Here is a 22,631-nt window from a genome sequence, read left to right as displayed (position 1 = left end):
AAATTTAAGGTTGGTTAAATTTAATCCTGCCTAATTTGGGATAAAATTCCACCTCTCCCAACTTTTATTTTTATGGATTTTTTTTTTCTTCCCCAGCTCCAGAAATTTATGGATAGAAAAAATTCCATCTGGAAGTGACACCTCAGGAGGGAACAGCTGTGTTTGAGCTTCCAAGCTGCTGCTTTGGGGGTTTTATTTTTATTTTATTTTTTTATTTCATTTCCTGCTGTCAGGTCAGGTGAGGCTGCACAAGCCAAGCAGGAAAAGATTTTTATGGGAAAAAAAAAGCCCCAAAAATTCTGATTGTGACCCCAAATCTCAAGGAATATTTTAATTTTTTTTATTATTTTTAATTTTTGTTCCCACCTGACCCCAGGCTCAGAGCTGGGATTAAAAGTTTGGGCTGGGAGGGGTTTTCTGACTAAAGGAAAATGGTCCAGAGGGACAAAAAAAAATTGTCTAGAGGGGAAATAATCCAGGAAAAAATAAATCAGAGGAAAAAAGGGGTCAGGAAAAACAGAGGAAAAAGGCTCAAGAAAGAAAAAAAGAATAAAGAAAAAAAAAGGATCAGGAAAAAAGGGAAAAAAAGGGATCAGGAAAAAAAAAAAAAAAAGGGATCAGGAAAAAACCCAAAAGGGCTCAGGGAAAATAAAAGGGGGTGGTTCAGGATAAAAAGGGCTCAGGAAAAAAGAGAAAAAAAACAAAAAATGAGAGGGAAAAAAAGTGGGGGATCAGGAAATAAAAAAGAAAAATAAAGGAAAAAAGGGGTTCAGGAAAAAAAGAATGCCCTGAAAAAAAAAAAAAAAAAGGCCCAAATTCCAGCAGGGAACCAGCCCCAATCCCAAATTCAAAATCCCAAATTCAAAATTCCCAAATCCCAAATCCCAAATCCAGGAGCACTGATGCTGATTTTGGGATTTGTGATTTTGGGATTTCCACTTTAAAATGTTCACAAAGATGATTCTCCTCTCTAAACCCAGCCTGGAGCTCTAAGGTGACCCCTCAGCCCCCCAAAAATTCCACCAAAAAATCAATTAGCAGCTCCAAGCACTAATTAGAGTTCAGGTAAATATAAAACTCAGACCTTTAACACTCAACCATCACACCCAGCTGCTGGTTCTTGCTGGGATTTCCACTTTAAATTGTTCATGAAGTTGATTCTCCTCTCTAAGCCCAGCCTGGAGCTCAAGGGTGACCCATCACCTCCCAAACCACCCCAAAAAATCAGTCAAAAACCCAATTAACAGTTCCAACCACTAATTAGAGTTCAGGTAAATATAAAACTCAGACCTTTAACACTCAACCATCACACCCAGCTGCTGGTTCTTGCTGGGATTTCCACTTTAAAATGTTTACCAAGATGATTCTCCTCTCTAAACCCAGCCTGGAGCTCTAGGGTGACCCCTCAGCCCCCCAAAAATTCAGTCAAAAATCCAATTAGCAGCTCCAACCACTATTAGAGTTCAGGTAAATACAAAACTCAGACCTCTAACACTCAACCATCACACCCAGCTGCTGGTTCTTGCTGGGATTTCCACTTTAAATTGTTCATGAAGTTGATTCTCCTCTCTAAACCCAGCCTGGAGCTCAAGGGTGACCCCTCACCTCTCAAACCACCCAAAAATCCATCAAAACCCCAATTAGCAGCTCTAAACACTAATTAGAGTTCAGGTAAATATAAAACTCAGACCTTTAACACTCAGCCATCACACCCAGCTGCTGGTTCTTGCTGAGATTTCCACTTTAAATTGTTCATGAAGTTGATTCTCCTCTCTAAACCCAGGCTGGAGCCCAGCCCTGCTGTCACCTCCCTGTGCCACACCCCGTGCACAAACACTGCTCTGGGCTCTGGGGACGTGACTCAGCCCTGGCAAGGACAATTTTCCTCCTTTTCATGGCTCTGAGCGAGGAATTTGTTCCTCCCCTGTGCTCACAGCAGCTCCTCCATCCTTTCCCAGCTGCTGAATCCTGAGTTTTTGGGGTTTGTTGGAAGTTCCAGATTGTTCTGGGGGTTAAAGGTCATTTCCCAGCTGACAGCAGCATTCCAGAGCCTTCTCCTCAAGGATTTCCCAGGAGGATCTGGCACAGGCACAGCAGGGATCTGTGATGCAGCAGGGAATCAACCCCAATCCCAAATCCAGGAACAGCAAATTCCTGTGATCCAGCAGGGAATCAACCCCAATCCCAAATCTGGGAACAGCAGCAGGGATCTGTGATCCAGCAGGGGAACAATCCCAAATCAAGGAACAGCAGATCCCTGTGATCCAGCAGGGAATCAACCCCAATCCCAAATCTGGGAACAGCAGCAGGGATCTGTGACCCACCAGGGGAACAATCCCAAATCCAGGAACAGCAGATCCCCTGATCCAGCAGGGAATCAACCCCAAACCTAAATCCAGGAACAGCAAATCCCTCTGATCCAGCAGGGAATCAACCCTAATCCCAAATCCAGGAATAGCAGCAGAACACTGTGATCCCAATTCCAGCTCCAGGAACAGCAGATCTCTGTGATCCAACAGGGAAAGAACCCCAATCCCAAATCTGGAGACAGCAGCAGATCCCCTGACCCCAATCCCAGCTCCAGAACAACAGACCCCTGTGATCCCAATCCCAAATCCACATCCCTGTGATCCAGCAGGGGAACAACCCCAATCCCAAATCCAGCAACAACAGCAACAAATCACTGTGATCTAGCAGGGAAAGAATCCCAATCCCAAATCCAGAAACACCAGATCCCTGTGATCCCAGTCCCTAATCCAGGAAGAGCAGCACCAGATCCCCCTGATCCAGCAGGGAAAGAACCCTAATCCCAAATCCAGGAGCAGCAGATCCCAACCCCAAATCCAGGAACAGCCCCCAGCAGGCTCTGCTCCCACCCCAGAGCATTCCCAGCTCATTCCCACCCCAGCTCCCAGCAGGAGTTTCTCAGCAGGGCCATTCCCAGCCTTGAGCAGGGAGCTGGGACACCCTGGAACATTTTTCCTGCTCTCCAGCCTCCAGTTGGGATGCCCTGGAACACTTTTCCTGCCCCAAGCAGGGAGCTGGGATACCCTGGAACACTTTTCCTGCCCTCCATCCTCCAGCTGGGATACCCTGGAACACTTTTCCTGCTCTCCATCCTTCAGCTGGGATACCCTGGAATATTTTTCCTGCCCTCCAGCCCCAAGCTGGGATACCCTGGAACACTTTTCCTGCTCTCCAACCTCAAGCTGGGATGCCCTGGAACACTTTCCCTGCCCTCCAGCTGGGAGCTGGGATGCTGGAACACTTTTCCTGCCCTCCAGCCCCAAGCTGGGATTCCCTGGAACACTTTTCCTGCTCTCCAGCCTGGTGCAGGGATGCCCTGCAACACTTTTCTTGCTTTCCAGCAGGGAGCTGGGATGCCCTGAAACACTTTTCCTGCCCCAAGCAGGGAGCTGGGATACCCTGGAACAATTTTCCTGCCCTCCATCCTCCAGCAGGACACCCTGGAACACTTTTCCTGCTCTCCATCCTCAAGCTGGGATGCTGGAACACTTTTCCTGCTCTCCATCCTCCAGCAGGGATACCCTGGAACACTTTTCCTGCCCTCTAGTCTCCAGCTGGATGCCCTGGAACATTTTCCTGCTCTCCATCCTCCAGCAGGGATGCCCTGGAACACTTTTCCTGCCCCAAGCAGGGAGCAGGGCACCCTGGAACACTTTTCCTGCTCTCCATCCTCCAGCAGGGACACCCTGGAACATTTTTCCTGCCCCAAGCAGGGAGCTGGGACACCCTGGAACATTTTCCTGTCCTCTAGCAGGGAGCTGGGACACCCTGGAACACTTTTCCTGCTCTCCATCCTCCAGCAGGGACACCCTGGAACATTTTTCCTGCCCCAAGCAGGGAGCAGGAAAACCCTGGAACACTTTTCCTCTCTTCCATCCTCAAGCTGGGACACCCTGGAACATTTTTCCTGCCCTCCAGCCTCGCTGCCTGCTGTCCCACAGATGAGATTCTGGATCCTCAGAAATGAGGCAGCACCAGAAGGAGGCTGGAGCAGGCTGGACACAGGGGACCAGGAGTTATTTCTGCTCCCAGCAATGTTCTGGAGAAGGAGGACAGCTTCCAAAAGGGGTTTTAGAGGAGCATGAACACCCTGAGTTTCCCCCTCCTGAGCCTGGAGGTGATCCCAGGTGCTCCCACATCCCAGCAGGATTTCCAAGTGTGAAAATCAATTTTGGGAACTCTTCTGAGCAGCATAACCTCACTGGAAAATCGTGGATTTAAAGGAAAACAGCTCTGAAAGTTCCCAGGTTATCCAGGTGAGTGGGTCAGAGATAATCCATGCTGGGGTAATGAAGGATGCTTTGGATTTATAATAATCATGGAATGGTTTGGGAAAAAAAGCTCCACAGCTGGAGCCACCCAAAAAAAATTCCACAGCTGGAGCAAAAAAAAAATCCACATCTGGAGCCACCCAAAAAAAGCGCCACAGCTGGAGCCACCCAATAAAAAATTCCACAGCTGGAGCCACCCCAAAAAAAAATTCCATAGCTGGAGCCACCCAAAAAAAAATTCCACACCTGGAGCCACCCAAAAGAAAACTCCACAGCTGGAGCAAAAAAAAGCTCCACAGCTGGAGCCACCCAAAAAAAAATTCCATAGCTGGAGTCACCCCCCAAAAAAATTCCACACCTGGAGCCACCCAAAAAAAACTTCCACACCTGGAGCCACCCAAAAAAAACTTCCACACCTGGAGCCACCCCAAAAAAAATTCCACACCTGGAGCCACCCCAAAAAAAAATTCCACAGCTGGAGCTACCTAAAAATTCCACACCTGGAGCCACCCAAAAAAAATTCCAGCTGAAGCCACCCCAAAGAAATTCCACACCTGGAGACACCAAAAAAAAATTCCACAGCTGGAGACACCCAATAAAAAATTCCACACCTGGAGCCACCCAAAAGAAAACTCCACAGCTGGAGCAAAAAAAAGCTCCACAGCTGGAGCCACCAAAAAAAAAATGTCACAACTGGAGCCCCCAGGATCTGAGGAGAGCAGCAGGAGGAATCCCCTGGCCTGGAGATGAGCCCAGCCCAGCTTAGGCTGAGCCCAGCTCAGCTCAGGCTGAGCCCAGCCCAGCTCTGAGTGTCACTTCCCCAGCGGAAACTGGTGGGGGGCAGGGACAGCAGTGTCCCCAAAGCCACTCAGGCTGTGGGCAGGCTGTCAGGCTCTGGGGACAGCTCTGACTTTTCCATAAATGCCAAAGGGAAGGGGATTTTTTGCCAAGGCTGAGCCCTCCCTCCCAGCTGCCCTTCGGACTCTGCCCGGGACAGGGGAACTCCAGGGCTGGGAAAAAAAGGGACAAGGACCAGGAAAAACAGAGACAGAGAACTGCAGGGGGTTGGGACAACAGAGGCAGGGGCAAGGACCAGGAAAAACAGAGACAGGGAAAGTCCAGGGGTTGGGAAAAGCAGGGACAGAGGAACTCCAAGGATCAGGAAAAGCAGGGACAGGAGAACTCAGAGGGTTGGGACAATCAGGGACAGGACACTCAGAGAGCTGGAAAAAGCAGGGACAAGAGAACTCCAAGGATCAAGAAAAGTAGGGACAGGGGCACTCCATGAGTCAGGAAAAGTAGGGACAGGGGAACTGAAGGGCTGGGACAATCAGGGACAGGGACACTCCAGGAGTTGGGAAAAGCAGGGACAGGGACACTCAGAGGGTCAGGAAAAGCAGGGACAGGAGAAACTCGAAGGGTTGGAAAAAGCAGGGACAGGGTGAGAACCAGGAAAAGCAGGGACAGGGACACTCCAGGGGTTGGGAAAACAGGGACAAGGACCCTCGGACGGTTGGGACAAGGGGCAGGAAAAGCAGGGACAGGGGAACTCCAAAGGCGGGGACACTCAGGGATAGGGGCACTCCATGGTTGGGACAATCAGGAACAGGGACAAGGACCAGGACAATCAGGGACATGTGCACTCAGAGGGTTGGGACACTCAGGATTCCAAAGGCTGGGACAATCAGGAACAGGGCACTCAGAGGCTGGGACACTCAGGGACAGGGACACCCCAAAGGCTGGGACAATCAGGGACAGGGACAAGGACCAGGACAGACAGGGACACTCACAGGGCTGGGACAAGGATCAGGACAATGAGGAACAGGGGCACTCAGAGGTGGGACAAGCAGGGACAGGGACACTCGGAGGCTGAGACACTCAGGGACAGGGACAAGGACCAGGACAAGCAGGGACAGGGACACTCAGAGGGTTGGGACACTCAGGGACAAGGACCAGGATACTCAGGGACAGGGACACCCACAAAGCTGAGACAATCAGGACACCAAAGGCTGGGACAATCAGGAACAGGGACAAGGACCAGGAAAAGCAGGGACAAGAGAACTTGAAGGATCAGGAAAAGCAGGGACGGGGGCACTCACAGGGCTGGGACAATCAGGGACAGGGATAAGGACCAGGACAAGCAGGGACAGGGACACGGACAAGGACCAGGACACTCATGGACAGGGACAAGGACCAGGAAAAGCAGGGACAGTCACAGGGCTGGGACAATCAGGGACAGAAACACTCAGAGGCTGGAACAATCAGGGACAGGGACACCCAGAGGGCTGGGACAATCCGGAACAGGGACACTCAGAGATGGGACAAGCAGGGACAGGGAAAAAGACCAGGACACTCAGGGACACTCAGAGGGTTGGGACACTCAGGACTCCAAAGGCTGGGACAGGGACAATCAGGAACAGGGGCACTCAGAGGTGGGACAATCAGGGACAGGGACAAGGACCAGGACAAGCAGGGACAGGGGCACCCAGAGGGTTGGGACACTCAGGGACAAGGACCAGGACACTCAGGAACAGGGACACTCACAGGGCTGGGACAAGCAGGGACAGGGACACCCACAAAGCTGAGACAATCAGGACACCAAAGGCTTGGACAAGCAGGAACAGGGACACTCAGAGGTGGGAGCAGCAGGGACAGGAGCACTCATAGGGCTGGGACAAGCAGGGACAGGGACACCCCAAAGTCCGGGACAATCAGGAAACAGGGGCACTCAGAGGTGGGACAAGCAGGGACAGGGACACTCAGAGGGTTGGGACAATCAGGGACACTCGGAGGCTGAGACACTCAGGGACAGGGACAAGGACCAGGAAAAGCAGGGACAGGAGAACTTCAAGGATCAGGAAAAGCAGGGACAGGAGCACTCAGAGGGCTGGGACAATCAGGGATAGGGATAAGGACCAGGACAAGCAGGGACAGGGGCACTCAGAGGCTGGGACAAGCGGGGACAAGGACAATCAGGAACAGGGCACTCAGAGGTGGGACAAGCAGGGACAGGGACACTCAGAGAGTTGGGACAATCAGGGATAGGGGCACCCCAAAGGCTGGGACAAAATCAGGAACAGGGACACTGAGAGGTGGGACAAGCAGGGACAGGGACACTCAGGAATAGGGAAACTCAGGAACAGGGACACTCAGAGGCTGGGACAAGCAGGGACAGGGACAAGGGACCAGGACACTCAGGGACAGGGACACCCAGAGGATTGGGACACAGGGACACCCCAAAGGCTGGGACAGGAAGGGACAGGGGCACCCAGAGGTGGGACAAGCAGGGACAGGGACAAGGACCAGGACACTCAGGGACAGGAGCACTCACAGGGTTGGGACACTCAGGAACAAGGACCAGGACACTCAGGAACAGGGACACTCAGAGGTGGGACACTCAGGGACAGGGACACCCAGAAGGTTGGGACATCCAGGGACAGTCACAAGGCTGAGACAATCAGGAACAGGGGCACCCAGAGGTGGGACAAGCAGGGACAAGGGACACACAGGGACACTCAGGGACAGGGACACCCAGAGACAGAGACACTCACAGGTGGGACAAGCAGGGACAGGGACAATCAGGAATAGGGGCACTCAGAGGTGGGACAATCAGGGACAGGGACACTCAGAGGTGGGACAAGCAGGGACAGGGACACTCACAGGGCTGGGACACCCAGGGACAGGGACAAGGACCAGGACAATCAGGAACAGGGCACTCAGAGGGTTGGGACACTCAGGGACACCCAGAGGGTTGGGACACTGAGGGACAGGGACACTGAGTGACAGGGCCACCCCCACTCCTCGCCCCTGATTTCAGAACCCAGGGCTCTCCGGGAAAAGCGGGGCCCGAGGCGCTGCAGGGCGGGGTGAGCAGCACAGCTCGGCTTCAGCAAGAGGAAGTGAGAGAGGAGCCCGAGCAGGACAAGATGGTGACTGCAGCTCCTGCAGCTCCTGCAGCTCCTGCAGCCCCTGCAGCCCCTGCAGCCCCTGCAGCTCCTGCAGCCCCTGCAGCTCCTGCAGCCCGGCTGGGAAAGGGCTCTGGGCTCATCCCAGCGCTGGGATCCCCTTCCCTCCCTGCCAGCCCCAGTCCCAACACTGCCCCTCCCAGATATCCACAAACCCCTTCCAAATATCCACACCCCCAAACTCCATTTCCTTCTAAATATCCACAATCTTAAGCCCTTTTCCCTTCCAGATATCCACAATCCCAAACTCTTTCCCCTTCCTATTACCCCAACACTCCCCTTCCTTTCCAAATATCCATAAACACCTCTCTCCCTTCCAATTATCCACAATCCCAAACCCTTTTCCCTTCCAAATATACAGTCCCAAACCTCTCCCTCCCAAATATCCACAATCCCAAACCCTTTTCCCTTCCAGACATCCACAGTCTCAAACTCCTTTTCCTTCTAAATATCCACAACCCCCAAACCCCTTTCCAAATATCCACAAACCCTTTTCCCTTCCAAATATCCACAATCCTAAATTCCTTTCCAAATATCCACAACCCCAAATTCCTTTCCCTCCCAAATATCCACAATCCCAAACCCTTTTCCTTTCCAGATATCCACAACCCCTAAACCTTCTCCTTCCAGATATTCACAATCCCAAACCCTTCCCTTTCAAACATCCACAATCCCAAATTCCTTTCCCTCCCAAATATCCACAATCTTAAACCTTCCAATTATCCACAATCCCAGCACCCCTTTTCCCTTCCAAATATCCACAATCCCAAATTCCTTTCCCTCCCTTTTATCCACATCCCCCAACCCCTTTTTTCCCCTTCCTATCACCCCCAACCCCTAAAAAAAAAAAAGTTTTTAGGGCACAGAGCCACCCCCTGCCCCCAAATCCCAGGGCTCAGGGGTGAGAGTTCAGCTCCCAGCCATTCTTCAGGAAGAAGCATCATCCCTTAAAAATGCGAGCAGCAGGGTCTGCCGGAGCTCAGGAATGTTCCTTTTTTTAGTGCCTAAACTGGTTGTCCCAGAAGCCTGGGAGAGGAGGGGGAGGGAGAGAGGAAAAGTAAAAAAAATCCCATGGGAATGGAGAGCCAGCATCACCTCCAGGTTCTACCAGAGCTTTGGTTTGTAGGGGAAAATACTCCAAAAAATACTCAAAAAAAAAAAAATACTCAAAAAAATTTATATATATTAAAAAAAAAACTCCAAAAAAATACTCCAGATTTAGAGAAGAAGCCTCGGAATGCAGAGATAGGATTTTGGAATAGAGAAGTATCAATTGGGATGGAAGATTAAAAAAAAGAAATTAAAAGAAAAGGGGAAAAAAAAAAAAAAGGGGAAAAAAGCTCGATAATGGAAACCAGATGAGGTTGAGGGAAGCTTTAACTGTTGCTTTCCTCGGGCCTGCACACGGATGTGCTGCCTTTGAAAAGGAGATATTCAAATAAATAAAAATATTTGGTGGGGAAGGAAGAGCTGGGGTAAAAAACTCCAGCCCTGTCCCCTCCTTTTGGGGGGGATGAATTTTGGAAATACCCCCGGGAAAAGGGGGAACCCAAATTCCCTAGGGGGATTCACCACCAGGAAAAGCAGAGAAACGTGGAAATAATTCCGGGAATAAATGGGGGGGAAGGGAAAATCGTGTCTATAAGGAAGTGCTAAAGAAAGGGGGTGAAATCCTGGTGGAGACCCCCAAAAAAACGAGATTGAGCGGGGAAAAAAATTTTAAAAAATCAGGAATGGAGGTGAGGAAGGAAAAACATTAAAAAAATTTAAAAATCCAAATTCTAATCGCGATATTACCTTATCCAAGCAGTTCACCTTCTCCGTGGGGTACACGATCTTCCCGCAGCGCGCACAGTTGGGATTCATGGTTAAAAATCCGCGTGGAGGAGGGGGAAAAAAATAAAAAAAAAAATTAAAAAAAAAAATCAATCCCACCCTCCTCCTCCTCCTCTTCCTCCGCCGCCTTCTTCCACTGAGCCGCCGCCCGCGATGTCGCGACTTTAAATAGTCGGGAAGGGAAAGGGGGGGAGGAAAGGGGCGGAGCGCGCACCCGAGCGTGAGCGCGCACGCCGGAGAGGTGCGCGCCTCTGAAAAGGGAACAACCCTAAAAAAATGCTAAAAAACAACATAAAAAAATCAAAAATATACGTGGCGGGGAGGGCGGGATTCGAACCCGCGACCTTCGGGTTGGCGGGGGGGTGTATGTGGGTTCCTGGCGGAAGCGCGCGGCGAGCGGGGGTATAGCTCAGTGGTAGAGCATTTGACTGCAGATCAAGAGGTCCCTGGTTCAAATCCGGGTGCCCCCTCGAAGAGTTTTTTATTTTAATCTTTTTACCAATTTTTCATTTTTTTCTGTCGGTATTTCCGGGGTGAGGAGGGAGGGTCTCGTTCGCACGCGCGCGCAGCCCCCGTCCCACGCGCGGAGCGGCGATTGCGCAGGCGCGGTGTGACCCTAAAGGAACTCCAGCCACGCCGCCCCTAGAGCGGGGGTATAGCTCAGTGGCAGAGCATTTGACTGCAGATCAAGAGGTCCCCGGTTCAAATCCGGGTGCCCCCTTGTTTTGATTTTTTTTTTTTTTCCCTCCCTTTACCCAAAGTTTTCTCTCCCGAATCATCCCTGGCTGCTCTTTCCATCCCTCCCGGTGTCGTTCCCGGTGTCATTCCCGCCGTCGGTCCCGCTGTTGTTCCCAGTTCTCGCGATGTTCCCAATTCTCGCGGTATTCCCAGTTCTCGCGGTGTTTCCGGTACCGCTGAGGGCGCCGCCTTTCCCGCCCCGCCAGGGGGCGCCACGCGTGGTGAGGCGGGGCGGGCGCGTCACGTGACTTCCGCCGCCTCTTCCGGCGCCAAGATGTCCAAGCGAGGTGAGGCGGGCGCCGCTCTCCGCCGCCATCCGGCTCCATCCGCCGCCATCCGGTGTCCCCGACGCCTCCGCGGCGCAGCGGGGACCCGGGGAGAGGCGCCTGAGCCCGGGCGGGAGCGGATGTGGCGGGTGATGTCGCTGTCGCCCTCCCCGTGAGGCGCGGGCCCGGCGCTCCGCCATTCGGGCCTTAACGCTCTTCTCGACCCGCAGGACGCGGAGGTTCGTCCGGGGCCAAGTTCCGCATCTCGCTGGGTCTCCCGGTGGGGGCCGTGATCAACTGCGCTGACAACACCGGTGAGAGCGGGGGCCGGAACCGGGGCAGAGCGGGAGGGACACCGGGAACCGGGAGAGAGCGGGAGGGACACCGAGAACCGGGGGAGAGCGGGGAAATGGTCCCTGAATAACGAGGGCGAGGGGTCCCGTGGATCCTGAGGGGTTCCATGGACTGGGATAACGGCAGTGCTGCTCCCAATTATCCCGGGATAAGGGCGATGCCGCTCCTGGTTATCCTGGGATAAGGGCAGCGCTCATCCTGGGATAAGGCAGTGCCCCTCCTGGCTGTCCCGGGATAACACAGTGCTCCTCCCAGCTATCCTGGGATAAGGGCAGTGCTGCCCCCGGTTATCCCAGGATAAAGCAGTGCTGGTCCCAGTTATCCCGGGCTAAGGCAGCGCTCCTCCCGGTTATCCCGGGATAAGGGCAGTGCTGCTCCCAGCCATCCTGGGATAACACAGTGCTCCTCCCAGCTATCCTGGGATAAGGGCGATGTGCCTGCCCGGCTATCCCGGGATAAGGCAGTGCTCATCCTTTGGTTAATGGCAGTGCTGCTCCTGGTTATCCCGGGATAAGGGCAGTGCTGCTCCCAATTGTCCCGGGATAAGGGCAGCGCTCCTCCCGGCTATCCTGGGATAAGGGCGATGCTGCACCTGGTTATCCCGGGATAAGGGTGGCACTCCTCCCGGCTATCCCTGGATAAAGCAGCACTGCTCCCGGCTATCCCGGGATAAAGCAGCGCTCATCCCGGATAAGGGCACTGTTGCTCCTGGCTATCCCGGGATAAGGGCACTGTTGCTCCTGGTTATCCTGGGATAAGGGCACTGCTGCTCCCCAGATATTCTGGGATAAGGATGGTGCTCCTCCCGGCTATCCCGGGATAAAGCAGCGCTCCTCCCGGCTATCCCAGGATAAAGCAGCGCTCCTCCCAGTTATCCTGGGATAAGGGTGATGCTGCTCCCAGCTATCCCGGGATAAGGGCGATGCTGCTCCCAATTATCCTGGGATAAGGGCAGCACTGCTCCCCGGAATCCTGGGATAAGGGCGATGTGCCTCCCTGGCTATCCCAGGATAAGACAGTGCTCCTCCTGGCTATCCCGGGATAAAGCAGCGCTCATCCTGGGGTAATGGCAGTGCTGCTCCCAGTTATCCTGGGATAAAGGCACTGCTCCTCCCGGCTATCCCAGGATAAGGCAGTGCTACTCCCTGGATAAGGGTGGCGCTCCTCCCAGCTATCCTGGGGTAATGGCAGTGCTGCTCCCGGCTATCCCGGGATAAGGGCACTGTTGCTCCCGGTTATCCCGGGATAACACAGTGCTGCTTCCCGGAATCCTGGGATCAGGGTGATGCTGCTCCCGGCTATCCCGGGATAACACAGTGCTGCTCCCAGCTATCCTGGGATAAAGCAGTCCTCCTCCCAGCTATCCTGGGATAAAGCAACGCTCATCCTGGGATAAGGGCAGTGCTGCCCCCGGTTATCCCGGGATAAAGCGGTGCTGGTCCCAATTATCCCGGGCTAAGGCAGCACTCCTCCTGGTTATCCCGGGATAAAGCAGCGCTGCTCCCAGCCATCCTGGGATAACACAGTGCTCCTCCCAGCTATCCTGGGATAAGGGCGATGTGCCTGCCCGGCTATCCCGGGATAAGGCAGTGCTCATCCTTTGGTTAATGGCAGTGCTGCTCCTGGTTATCCCGGGATAAGGGCACTGCTGCTCCCAATTGTCCCGGGATGAGGGCAGCGCTCCTCCCGGCTATCCTGGGATAAGGGCAATGCTGCTCCTGGTTATCCCGGGATAAGAGTGGCACTCCTCCTGGCTATCCCTGGATAAAGCAGTGCTACTCCCTGGATAAGGGTGGCACTCCTCCCACCTATCCTGGGATAAAGCAGTGCTCCTCCCCGCTATCCCGGGATAAAGCAGCGCTGCTCCTGGCTATCCCGGGATAAAGCAGTGCTCATCCTGGGATAAGGGCAGCGTTCCTCCCGGCTATCCCAGGATAAGGGCGATGCTGCTCCCGGCAATCCCGGAATAAGGCCAGTGCTACTCCTGGCTATCCCGGGATAAAGCAGTGCTCATCCTGGGATAAGGGCAACGTTCCTCCCGGCTATCCCAGGATAAAGCAGCACTGCTCCCAGCTATCCCGGGATAAGGGCGATGCTCCTCCCACCTATCCTGGGATAAAGCAGTGCTCCTCCCAGCTATCCCGGGATAAAGCAGCGCTCCTCCTGGGATAATGGCAGTGCTGCTCCTGGTTATCCTGGGATAACACAGTGCTCCTCCCAGCTATCCCGGGATAAGGGCGATGCTCCTCCCGGCTATCTCAGGATAAGGCAGTGCTCCTCCTGGCTATCCCAGGATAAAGCAGCGCTCATCCTGGGGTAATGGCAGCGCTGCTCCCGGTTATCCCGGGATAAGGGCACTGCTGCTCCTGGTTATCCCGGGATAAGGGTGATGCTGCTCCCCAGCTATCCCGGGATAAGGGTGATGCGCCTGCCCGGCTATCCCGGGATACAGCAGCACTCATCCTGGGATAATGGCAGTGCTGCTCCTGGCTGTCCAGGATAAGGGCAGTGCTCCTCCCCGGCTATCCCAGGATAACACAGTGCGCCTCCCAGCTATCCCGGGATAAGGCAACACTCATCCTGGGATAACACAGTGCTCCTCCTGGCTATCCCGGGATAAGGGTGATGCTCCTCCCAGCTATCCCGGGATAACAGCTATCCCGGGCTAACGTTTATCCCGGGCTAACCCCCGCTGTCCCCGCAGGAGCCAAGAACCTGTACATCATCTCGGTGAAGGGCATCAAGGGCCGCCTGAACCGGCTGCCCGCGGCCGGCGTGGGCGACATGGTGATGGCCACGGTGAAGAAGGGCAAGCCCGAGCTCAGGAAGAAGGGTGGGTGCCTGGATTGTCACCAATGTCACCAAGGTCACAGGAGTGTCACCAACGTCACCTCCCCCCTTCTCTAAAGCACTCGTTGGGTCTGCGGTGGCCCAGGGAGCTGTCGTGGAAGGGCAGAGCCAAGGCGCCGCTTTTGGGTGAAGTGGCAGCTGCTGGTGCTGTTGATTTCAATCAGCGGTGGGACAGGGGTTGGTTTGGGGACAGCCTGAAGGGACCTGAAATCACATCTGGAGTCAGGGACATCTCCTGGGACACTTCAGGGATCCAGGAATTCATTCCTGTGCCTTCCCAAAATCCTGAGTACAGGAGATGTCACAGATCTGTGAAATTTAAAATTATGGAATCACATCCCTGGATATTTGTCACTGTCCCACGTGACTCCTGGGACACTTGCAGGGATCCTGTGCCAGGGGAGGAATTTGTTCCCAAAATCCTGAGTCCATTTCTCATTTGTGTTCATCCTGAGGACTGTGACACTTTTTCCTTGGGACTGTGACACTTCCCTGAGAGGCTGTGACATTTTCGTTGTGGCTGTGACACTTTTTCCTTGGGACTGTGACACTTTTTCCTTGGGATTGTGACACTTTTTCCTCAGGTCTGTGACACTTTTTCCTCAGGTCTGTGACATTTTCCTGAGAACTGTGACACTTTTTCCTTGGGGCTGTGACACTTTCCTGAGGGCTGGGACACTTTTTCCTTGGGATTGTGACACTTTTTCCCTGGGACTGTGACACTTTCCTGAGGGCTGTGACACTTTTCCCTGAGGACTGTGCCTTTTTTTCCTTGGGATTGTGACACTTTTACCTGAGGGGCTGTGACATTTTCCTGGGGGCTGTGACATTTTCCTGGGGGTTGTGACACTTTTACATGAGGGGTTGTGCCATTTTTTCCTGAGGGCTGTGACACTTTCCTGGGAGTTGTGACATTTTCCTGAGGGGCTGTGACACTTTTTCCTTGGGATTGTGACATTTTCCTGAAGGCTGTGACACTTTTTCCTTGTGTCTGTGACATTTTCCTGAGGGTTGTGACACTTTTATCCGAGGGTTGTGCCATTTTTTCCTGAGGACTGTGACACTTTCCTTGGGAATTGTGACACTTTTTACCTGAGGGTTGTGACACTTTTACATGAGGGCTGTGACACTTTCCTGAGGGTTGTTACAGTTTTTCCTGAGGGTTGTGACACTTTTTCCTGAAGGCTGTGACACTTTTTCCTTGGGATTGTGACACTTTTCCCTGAGGGCTGTGCCTTTTTTTTTTCTTGGGACTGTGACACTTTTTCCTTGGGGCTGTGACATTTTCCTCAGGGCTGTGACATTTTCCGGCGGATTGTGACACTTTTACCTGAGGATTGTGCCACTTTTGTGTGAGAACTGTGACATTTTCCTGAGGGGCTGTGACACTTTTGCCTGTGGGGTTGTGACTCTTTCACCTGAGGGTTGTGACACTTTTTCCTTGGGGATTGTGACACTTTTTACCTGAGTGCTGTGACACTTTTACCTGAGGTCTGTGACACTTTTTCCAGGGGACTGTGACATTTTCCTGAGGTTTGTGACACTTTTACCTGAGGTTTGTGACACTTTTTCCTGAGGGTTGTGACACTTTTTACCTGAGGGGCTGTGACACTTTTTCCTGGGGGTTGTGACATTTTCCTGAGGATTGTTGCACTTTCACCTGAGGGGTTGTGACACTTTTTCCTGAGGCTGTGCCTTTTTTTCCTTGGGATTGTGACACTTTTACCTTGTGTCTGTGACATTTTCCTGGGAACTGTGACATTTTCCTGAGGTTTGTGACACTTTTTCCCTGGGGTTGTGACACTTTTACCTGAGGGCTGTGCCTTTTGTTCCTTGGGACTGTGACACTTTTACCTGTGGGACTGTGACACTTTTTCCTGGGGTTGTGACACTTTTACCTGAGGTTTGTGACACTTTTTCCTCAGGTCTGTGACACTTTTACCTGAGGGGCTGTGACATTTTCCTGAGGGTTGTGACACTTTCCTGAGGGGCTGTGACACTTTTTCCTTGGGATTGTGACACTTTCCTGGGAGCTGTGACATTTTCCTGAGGTTTGTGACACTTTTCCCTTGGGATTGTGACACTTTCCTGAGGGTTGTGACATTTTCCTGAGGGTTGTGACACTTTTTCCTTGGGATTGTGACACTTTTACCTGAGGGTTGTGACACTTTTATCTCAGAGGCTGTGACACTTTTACCTGGGGGTTGTGTCTTTTTTTCTTGAGGGCTGTGACATTTTCCTGGGAGCTGTGACACTTTCCTGGGAGCTGTGACACTTTCCTGGGTGTTGTGACACTTTCCTGGGAGCTGTGACACTTTCCCGGGTGTTGTGACACTTTTTGCTGTGACATTTCCCCCCAGTGCACCCAGCAGTGGTGATCAGGCAGCGCAAATCCTACCGGAGGAAGGACGGGGTGTTCCTGTACTTCGAGGATAACGCTGGAGTGATCGTGAACAATAAAGGGGAAATGAAAGGTGAGAATGGGGGTTTTTATGGGATTTTTATGGGATTTTTTATGGGATTTTTGTGGGGTTTTTATGGGATTTTTGTGGGGTTTTTTTGTGGGGTTTTTATGGGATTTTTAGGGGATTTTTTATGGGATTTTTGGGGATTTTTAGGGGATTTTTGGGGATTTTAAGGGGATTTTTTATGGGATTTTGGGGAGATTTTATGGGATTTTATTGTGATTTTTAGGGGATTTTAATGGGGTTTTTATGGTTTTTTTTGGGATTTTAATGGGATTTTTGAGGGATTTTTATGAGGTTTTTGTGGGATTTTGAGGGTTTTTTATGGGGTTTTTAGGGGATTTTGGGGGGATTTTTATGGGGTTTTTGTGGGATATTAATGGGGTTTTAATGGGATTTTTATGGGGTTTTCATGGGATTTTATGGGATTTTTAATGGGATTTTGGGGGATTTTTAGGGGGTTTTGGGGGATTTTAATGGGGTTTTTATAGGATTTTTGTGGGATTTTGGGGAGATTTTTATGGGGTTTTTATGAGATTTTTATGGATTTGGGGGGGATTATTATGGGATTTTTATGGGGTTTTTTTGGGATTTTGGGGGCTTTTAATGGGGTTTTTATGGAATTTCTTTGGGATTTTAATGGAATTTTTATGGGATTTTTATGGGATTTTGGGGGGATTTCTATGGGATTTTGAGGGATTTTTATGGAATTTTGGGGGGATTTTTATGGGGTTTTTATGGGATTTTTATGGATTTTGGGGGGATTTTTATGGGATTTTTGGGGGTTTTATGAGGGATTTTTGGGAGATTTTTACAAGGTTTTTATGGGGGGATTTTTATGGGGGTTTTATGGGATTTTTCTGGGATTTTGAGGTCTCTGGGAGCTCCTTTGCACCCTCTCAGCCCCGTGGTTCTGTCCCTGTGTTCCAGGCTCAGCCATCACTGGCCCTGTGGCCAAGGAATGTGCAGATCTGTGGCCCAGGATCGCCTCCAACGCCGGCAGCATCGCCTGAGCCCGCCCTGGCACACAAAATAAAACCCCTTAAAGCTCCTCCTGCCAACCCTGGGCTGGGTTTATTGCTAAACAGGGGCAGGGTTGGACTGGGGAGAAATTCTGGGGGTTTAGGAGGTTTTTCTGGGGGTTTAGGGGTTTTTTTGGGGTTTTTATGGAGTTTTTTTTGGGGTTTTTTTGGGGATTTTTATGGGGTTTTAATGGGGTTAATGTTCCACCCATTCCTGATATTTCTGTGCCACTCCTGAGGATTTTGTGCTGCCCATTCCCAAAGTTTCTGTTCCATTCCCAATTCCTTCTGTGCCATTCCCAATGTTCCTGTGCCATTCCTGATTTTCTGCCAGCCATTCCCAATTCCTTCTGTGCCATTTCCAATGTTCCTGTGCAATTCCTGATGATTTTCTTCCATTCCTGATGCCTTTTGTTTTGCCCATTCCCATTATTGCTGTGCCATTCCTGATTTTGTGCCATTCTTGATTTTGTGTCACCCATTCCCAAGGTTTCTGTGCCATCCCCAATGTTCCTGTGCAATTCCTGATTATTTTTTGCCATTTCCAATATTTCTGTGCCACTCCTGATGTTTCTGTGCCAATCCTGATTTTGTGCCACCCATTCCCATTATTGCTGTGCCATGCCTGATGTTTCTCTGCCATTCCTGATTATTTCTGTGCCATTCCTGATGATTTTGTGCTGCCCATTCCCAAGGTTTCTGTTCCATTCCCAATTCCTTCTGTGCCATTCCCCCTGATTTTTGCCATTCCTGATTTTCTGCCACCCATTCCCAATGCCTCCTGTGCCATTCCTTATTTTGTGCCACCCATTCCTGATATTTCTGTGCCATTCCTGATGATTTTGTGCCATTCCTGAATTTGTTCCACCCATTCCCAAATGCCTTCTGTGCCATCCCCGAGGTTTCTGTGCCATCCCCAACATTTTGTGCCATTCCTGATGATTTCCTGCCATTCCTGATACCTTTTTTCCACCCATTCCCAATATTTGACCCTTCCTGACCATTCCCAGATTGGATTTCTGGATATTTGGGGAATATTTCTGGATATCCCAGAGCAAGGAGACACCCATGGGTGATTCCCTGAAACCTTGGAAGGGCTCTGGGTGTGATCCCAACATTCCAAACCTGCAGCTGGAAGGAATTTCTCCTTTCCCAAGCTAAAATATCACTCCAGATGTGCAAGAACCCCAAAAAAGCTGCTCTGGTTTCTCACTTTTAACATTCCTGCTCTGTGAAGGTTTTTTTCCACAACTTCACAGTTGGATTAAAAATTTTTTTTTTAAGTTTTGGTGTTGCAGAAGCTGTGGCTGCAATTCCTGAGGCACACCCTGAGACCAAACATTTTGTGGTGACATTTTGGAGTCAGTGCTGGAAATGTTCCTTTTTCTTGACCCATTTTTGGTTTTTTTAAAAGGGAATTCAAGTGGGAATTCTGTGCCTGCCTCCCCAGGAGCGGGGTGAGAGCTGTGGGGTTGAGGGCTGGGATGTGACAGCCAGCCCTGGAATGTGACAGAGCCACTCAGGAGTGTCACCTGTGTCACCTGTGTCACTGCCCAGGTGGGGGCATAGCTCAGGGGCAGAGCATTTGACTGCAGATCAAGAGGTCCCCGGTTCAAATCCGGGTGCCCCCTCTCTTTTTCCCATCTTTTTATCCCAAAAAAAATGTGGTTGGGAGCCCAGAATTCCCAGATTTTCCCCCTGAGCTCTCTGTGTGTGTGTGTCCCCCAGCTCAGCACCAGGTGGGGGTGAGGAAAGGGATGAGGATTTTTGGGAGGATCTGGATTTTTTTCTGGTATTAATCAGCAGAGTTTTTGAGCTGGGATTGGATCTGGGACTGGATCTGGAATGGGGGAAACTGGGACTGGATATGGAATTGGAAACTGGGACTGGATCTGGAATGGAGTCTGGAATTGGAAACTGGGACTGGAATTGGGCTGGAATCTGGAATGGGAAAAACTGGGACTGGATCAGGAATGGGGAAAAGGGACTGGAACTGGGATTGGAACTGGATCTGGAATGGGAAAACTGGGACTGGAAGTGGGACTGGATCTGGAATGGGGAAACTGGGACTGGAACTGGAATGGGGAAAATGGGACTGGATATGGAATTGGAAACTGGGACTGGAATTGGGCTGGAATCTGGAATGGGGAAACTGGGACTGGATATGGAATGGAGTCTGGAATTGGAAACTGGGACTGGAATTGAGCTGGAATCTGGAACAGGGACTGGAACTGGAATGGGGAAACTGGGACTGGTTTTGGACTGGGGAAACTGGGACTGGGACTGGGCTGGAATCCTGAATAGGAAAAACTGGAACTGGAATAGGGAAACAGGGACTGGAACTGGAATGGGGAAACTGGAACTGGAACTGGAATGGGGAAACTGGGACTGGGACTGGAACTGGGATGGAATCCTGAATGGGAAAAACTGGGATTGGAGCTGGGCTGGAATCCTGAATAGGAAAAACTGGGACTTGAACTGGGCTGGAATCCTGAATGGGAATCTGGGACTGGATCTGGAACTGGAATGGGGAAACTGGGACTGGATCTGGAATGGGGAAACTGGGACTGGATCTGGAATGGGAAAAACTGGGACTGGAACTGGAATTGGAACTGGATCTGGAATGGGGAAACTGGGACTGGAACTGGGATTGGAACTGGATCTGGAATGGGGAAACTGGGACTGGATCTAGAATGGAACTGGAATGGGGAAAACTGGGACTGGAACTGGGCTGGAATCCTGAATGGGAAAAACTGGGACTGGAGCTGGAATGGAACTGGAATGGGGAAACTGGAACTGGATAACGGTGGGATCCGGAATCGGGGAAAAAACCAGGACTGGATCCTGACTGGAATCTGGAACGGAAAAAACGAAACCTGGATCCAGGTTGGAATCTGGAATGAGGAAAACCAGGACTGGATAAAGGTTGGAATCTGGAATGGGGAAACTGGGATTGGATAAAGGGATTTGGAATGGAGGAAATCCAGGACTGGATCAGGGTCTGGATACGGAATGGAGCAAAACCCAGCCAGGATCAGGGTGGGATATGGAATGGGATCATGGTCAGGATATGGAATGGAGGAAAACCTGGATGGGATCATGATCAGGATATGGAATGGAGGAAAACCTGGATGGGATCATGGTCAGGATATGGAATGGAGGAAAAACCTGGACTGGATAACAGCCAGAATAGAAGACCTGGACTGGATCAGAGCAGGATATGGGATGTAGAAAAACCCGGACTGGATCACAGCTGGAATAAAGATTTGGAGAAAAGCTGGACTGGACTGCAGCCAATATGGAATGGGGAATATCCTGGACTGGACCAGGGCTGGGAATGGAATAAAGAAATCCCATTTGCTGCATTTTATCCCGCTGAACTCTCTGATCCAATCCACAGAGAGAAAAACTTTTTTCTTTCCCAAGAAATGTTTTAACTTTCCCTGTCCCAGGGGGTATAGCTCAGTGGTAGAGCATTTGACTGCAGATCAAGAGGTCCCTGGTTCAACTCCAGGTGCCCCCTCTCTTTTTTTTCATTTTTCCAACTTCCTTTCACCCAAATCTTTCACAGAAAAAAAATCCCAGGAGAGCTCTGAGCTGGTGCTGTGTGTGGGGTGTTGATTCTGAGCTGCAGCAGGCAAGGAACAGAGTGGCAAAGTTTTGGGGTTGTGCTCTCAGCTCTCACTGTCTGTATTTTTTAGCTTTCCCTTCAACCCAAATTGTAATAAATTTCTAGTTTGCATTTCTCAAATTATCAATGAAATGCTTCATGAACACAAATCAGGACCAACATTTAAACTGTGACGTTTAATTGGAACCAAAATTTCCTTTGTACATATTCTAAAAACGAAAAGTATTTCTCTGTCAGCTCCATTTTTAAGGCTCAAATTTAGTTTCCATATTTAATTCCAAACCCACTGTATGAAGAGCAGGAATTCTGTATTGCAGCATGATTTTGATTTCTATTTTATTGTTGAACCCGAATTTTTTCAACATTCCAAGGAAATTTTATAAAACCTAACTCTGAATCAAATGGATGAAGACAATCAGTTAAGCTGTAAATTTAATATTCCTTGGTTTTCTTTTTATTAATTTTCTCTTTTATTTCAGCAGGTCTCTTATGTGCTGTCTCATGATTTTAAGTATTTAGATGCGTTTTTCTGGCCTTAATTCTGTGTAATCATCACCAGGATTTCTCATTTTTAATCATAATTTATCACCTTGAACTCCCTGTACCCTTAGCTGTGCTGCACAGGGAGCTGTCAGCAATCCAATCCACGGACAGAAAAACTCCTCACTTTGCAAATAAATGTTTTGAAATGTGTTGAAGGGTTTGGGACCCCCTGGGTTGGGTCAGAACCCCCAAAATTCGGGGTGGATGGGAACCCCAAAACCCCAGCGCAGATTTGGGGTGGAAAAACCAAATTTCTGCCAAACCCCCTGGAGGGGAATCTCGGATCTTGGAGCTTTGGTGCCGCAGGGTTTGGGGAGAGGAGGGTGGGGAAGCCAAAAAGGGAGTCAGGAAATGTCCCCCAAAAAACGGGACCAGGAAATGTCCCCCAAAAACGGGACCAGGAAATGTCCCCCCTAAAAACGGGACCAGGAAATGTCCCCCCTAAAAACGGGACCAGGAAATGTCCCCCCTAAAAACGGGACCAGGAAATGTCCCCCCAAAACGGGACCAGGAGATGCTCCCCCCAAAAAACGGGACCAGGAAATGTCCCCCCAAAAACGGGACTGCGAGCTCGGGAAATGCTCGGGGAGGGGGTCCCTGCTCAATTTTGGGGTGCAATCCCACAGCCATCACTGTCAGGGGGGTCCCAGCTCTATCCCCGAC

At 50.9% G+C, this 22,631-nt stretch overlaps 2 protein-coding genes and 5 non-coding genes across 7 annotated transcripts in view; 6 read left to right on the top strand and 1 right to left on the bottom strand.

The window, feature by feature from the left end:
- The window catches only part of LASP1 (LIM and SH3 protein 1), a 45,304-nt gene extending 35,036 nt beyond the window's left edge, over positions 1 to 10,268 (bottom strand). The window contains 1 exon segment of the mRNA XM_033079127.2: positions 10,061 to 10,268. Within this exon segment, the coding sequence (XP_032935018.1) occupies positions 10,061 to 10,129 (69 nt within the window). The 5' untranslated portion in view covers positions 10,130 to 10,268.
- A 229-nt stretch (positions 10,269 to 10,497) lies between these two features.
- Positions 10,498 to 10,569, top strand: TRNAC-GCA. Its single transcript has one exon. It is a non-coding gene; the product is annotated as a tRNA-Cys (tRNA).
- A 179-nt stretch (positions 10,570 to 10,748) lies between these two features.
- Positions 10,749 to 10,820, top strand: TRNAC-GCA. The gene has a single exon. It is a non-coding gene; the product is annotated as a tRNA-Cys (tRNA).
- A 213-nt stretch (positions 10,821 to 11,033) lies between these two features.
- Positions 11,034 to 17,823, top strand: RPL23 (ribosomal protein L23). Its single transcript, XM_033078875.2, has 5 exons — positions 11,034 to 11,124; positions 11,334 to 11,417; positions 14,162 to 14,290; positions 16,668 to 16,781; positions 17,703 to 17,823. Exons 1-5 carry the CDS (start codon positions 11,112 to 11,114, stop codon positions 17,783 to 17,785), a joined length of 423 nt encoding a protein of 140 aa, XP_032934766.1. The 5' UTR covers positions 11,034 to 11,111; the 3' UTR covers positions 17,786 to 17,823.
- Positions 14,353 to 14,484, top strand: LOC117006714. The gene has a single exon (XR_004420014.1). It is a non-coding gene; the product is annotated as a small nucleolar RNA SNORA21 (small nucleolar RNA).
- A 1,530-nt stretch (positions 17,824 to 19,353) lies between the features above and the next one.
- On the top strand, positions 19,354 to 19,425 carry TRNAC-GCA. Its single transcript has one exon. It is a non-coding gene; the product is annotated as a tRNA-Cys (tRNA).
- Positions 19,426 to 21,245: 1,820 nt separating this feature from the next.
- On the top strand, positions 21,246 to 21,317 carry TRNAC-GCA. The gene has a single exon. It is a non-coding gene; the product is annotated as a tRNA-Cys (tRNA).
- Positions 21,318 to 22,631: the final 1,314 nt, after the last annotated feature.

Source organism: Catharus ustulatus, chromosome 23 (assembly GCF_009819885.2).
Source record: "Catharus ustulatus isolate bCatUst1 chromosome 23, bCatUst1.pri.v2, whole genome shotgun sequence".
NCBI lineage: Eukaryota > Metazoa > Chordata > Aves > Passeriformes > Turdidae > Catharus > Catharus ustulatus.
Note: the sequence above shows the minus strand (reverse complement) of the source record. Positions and strands in the feature narration are given on the sequence as shown.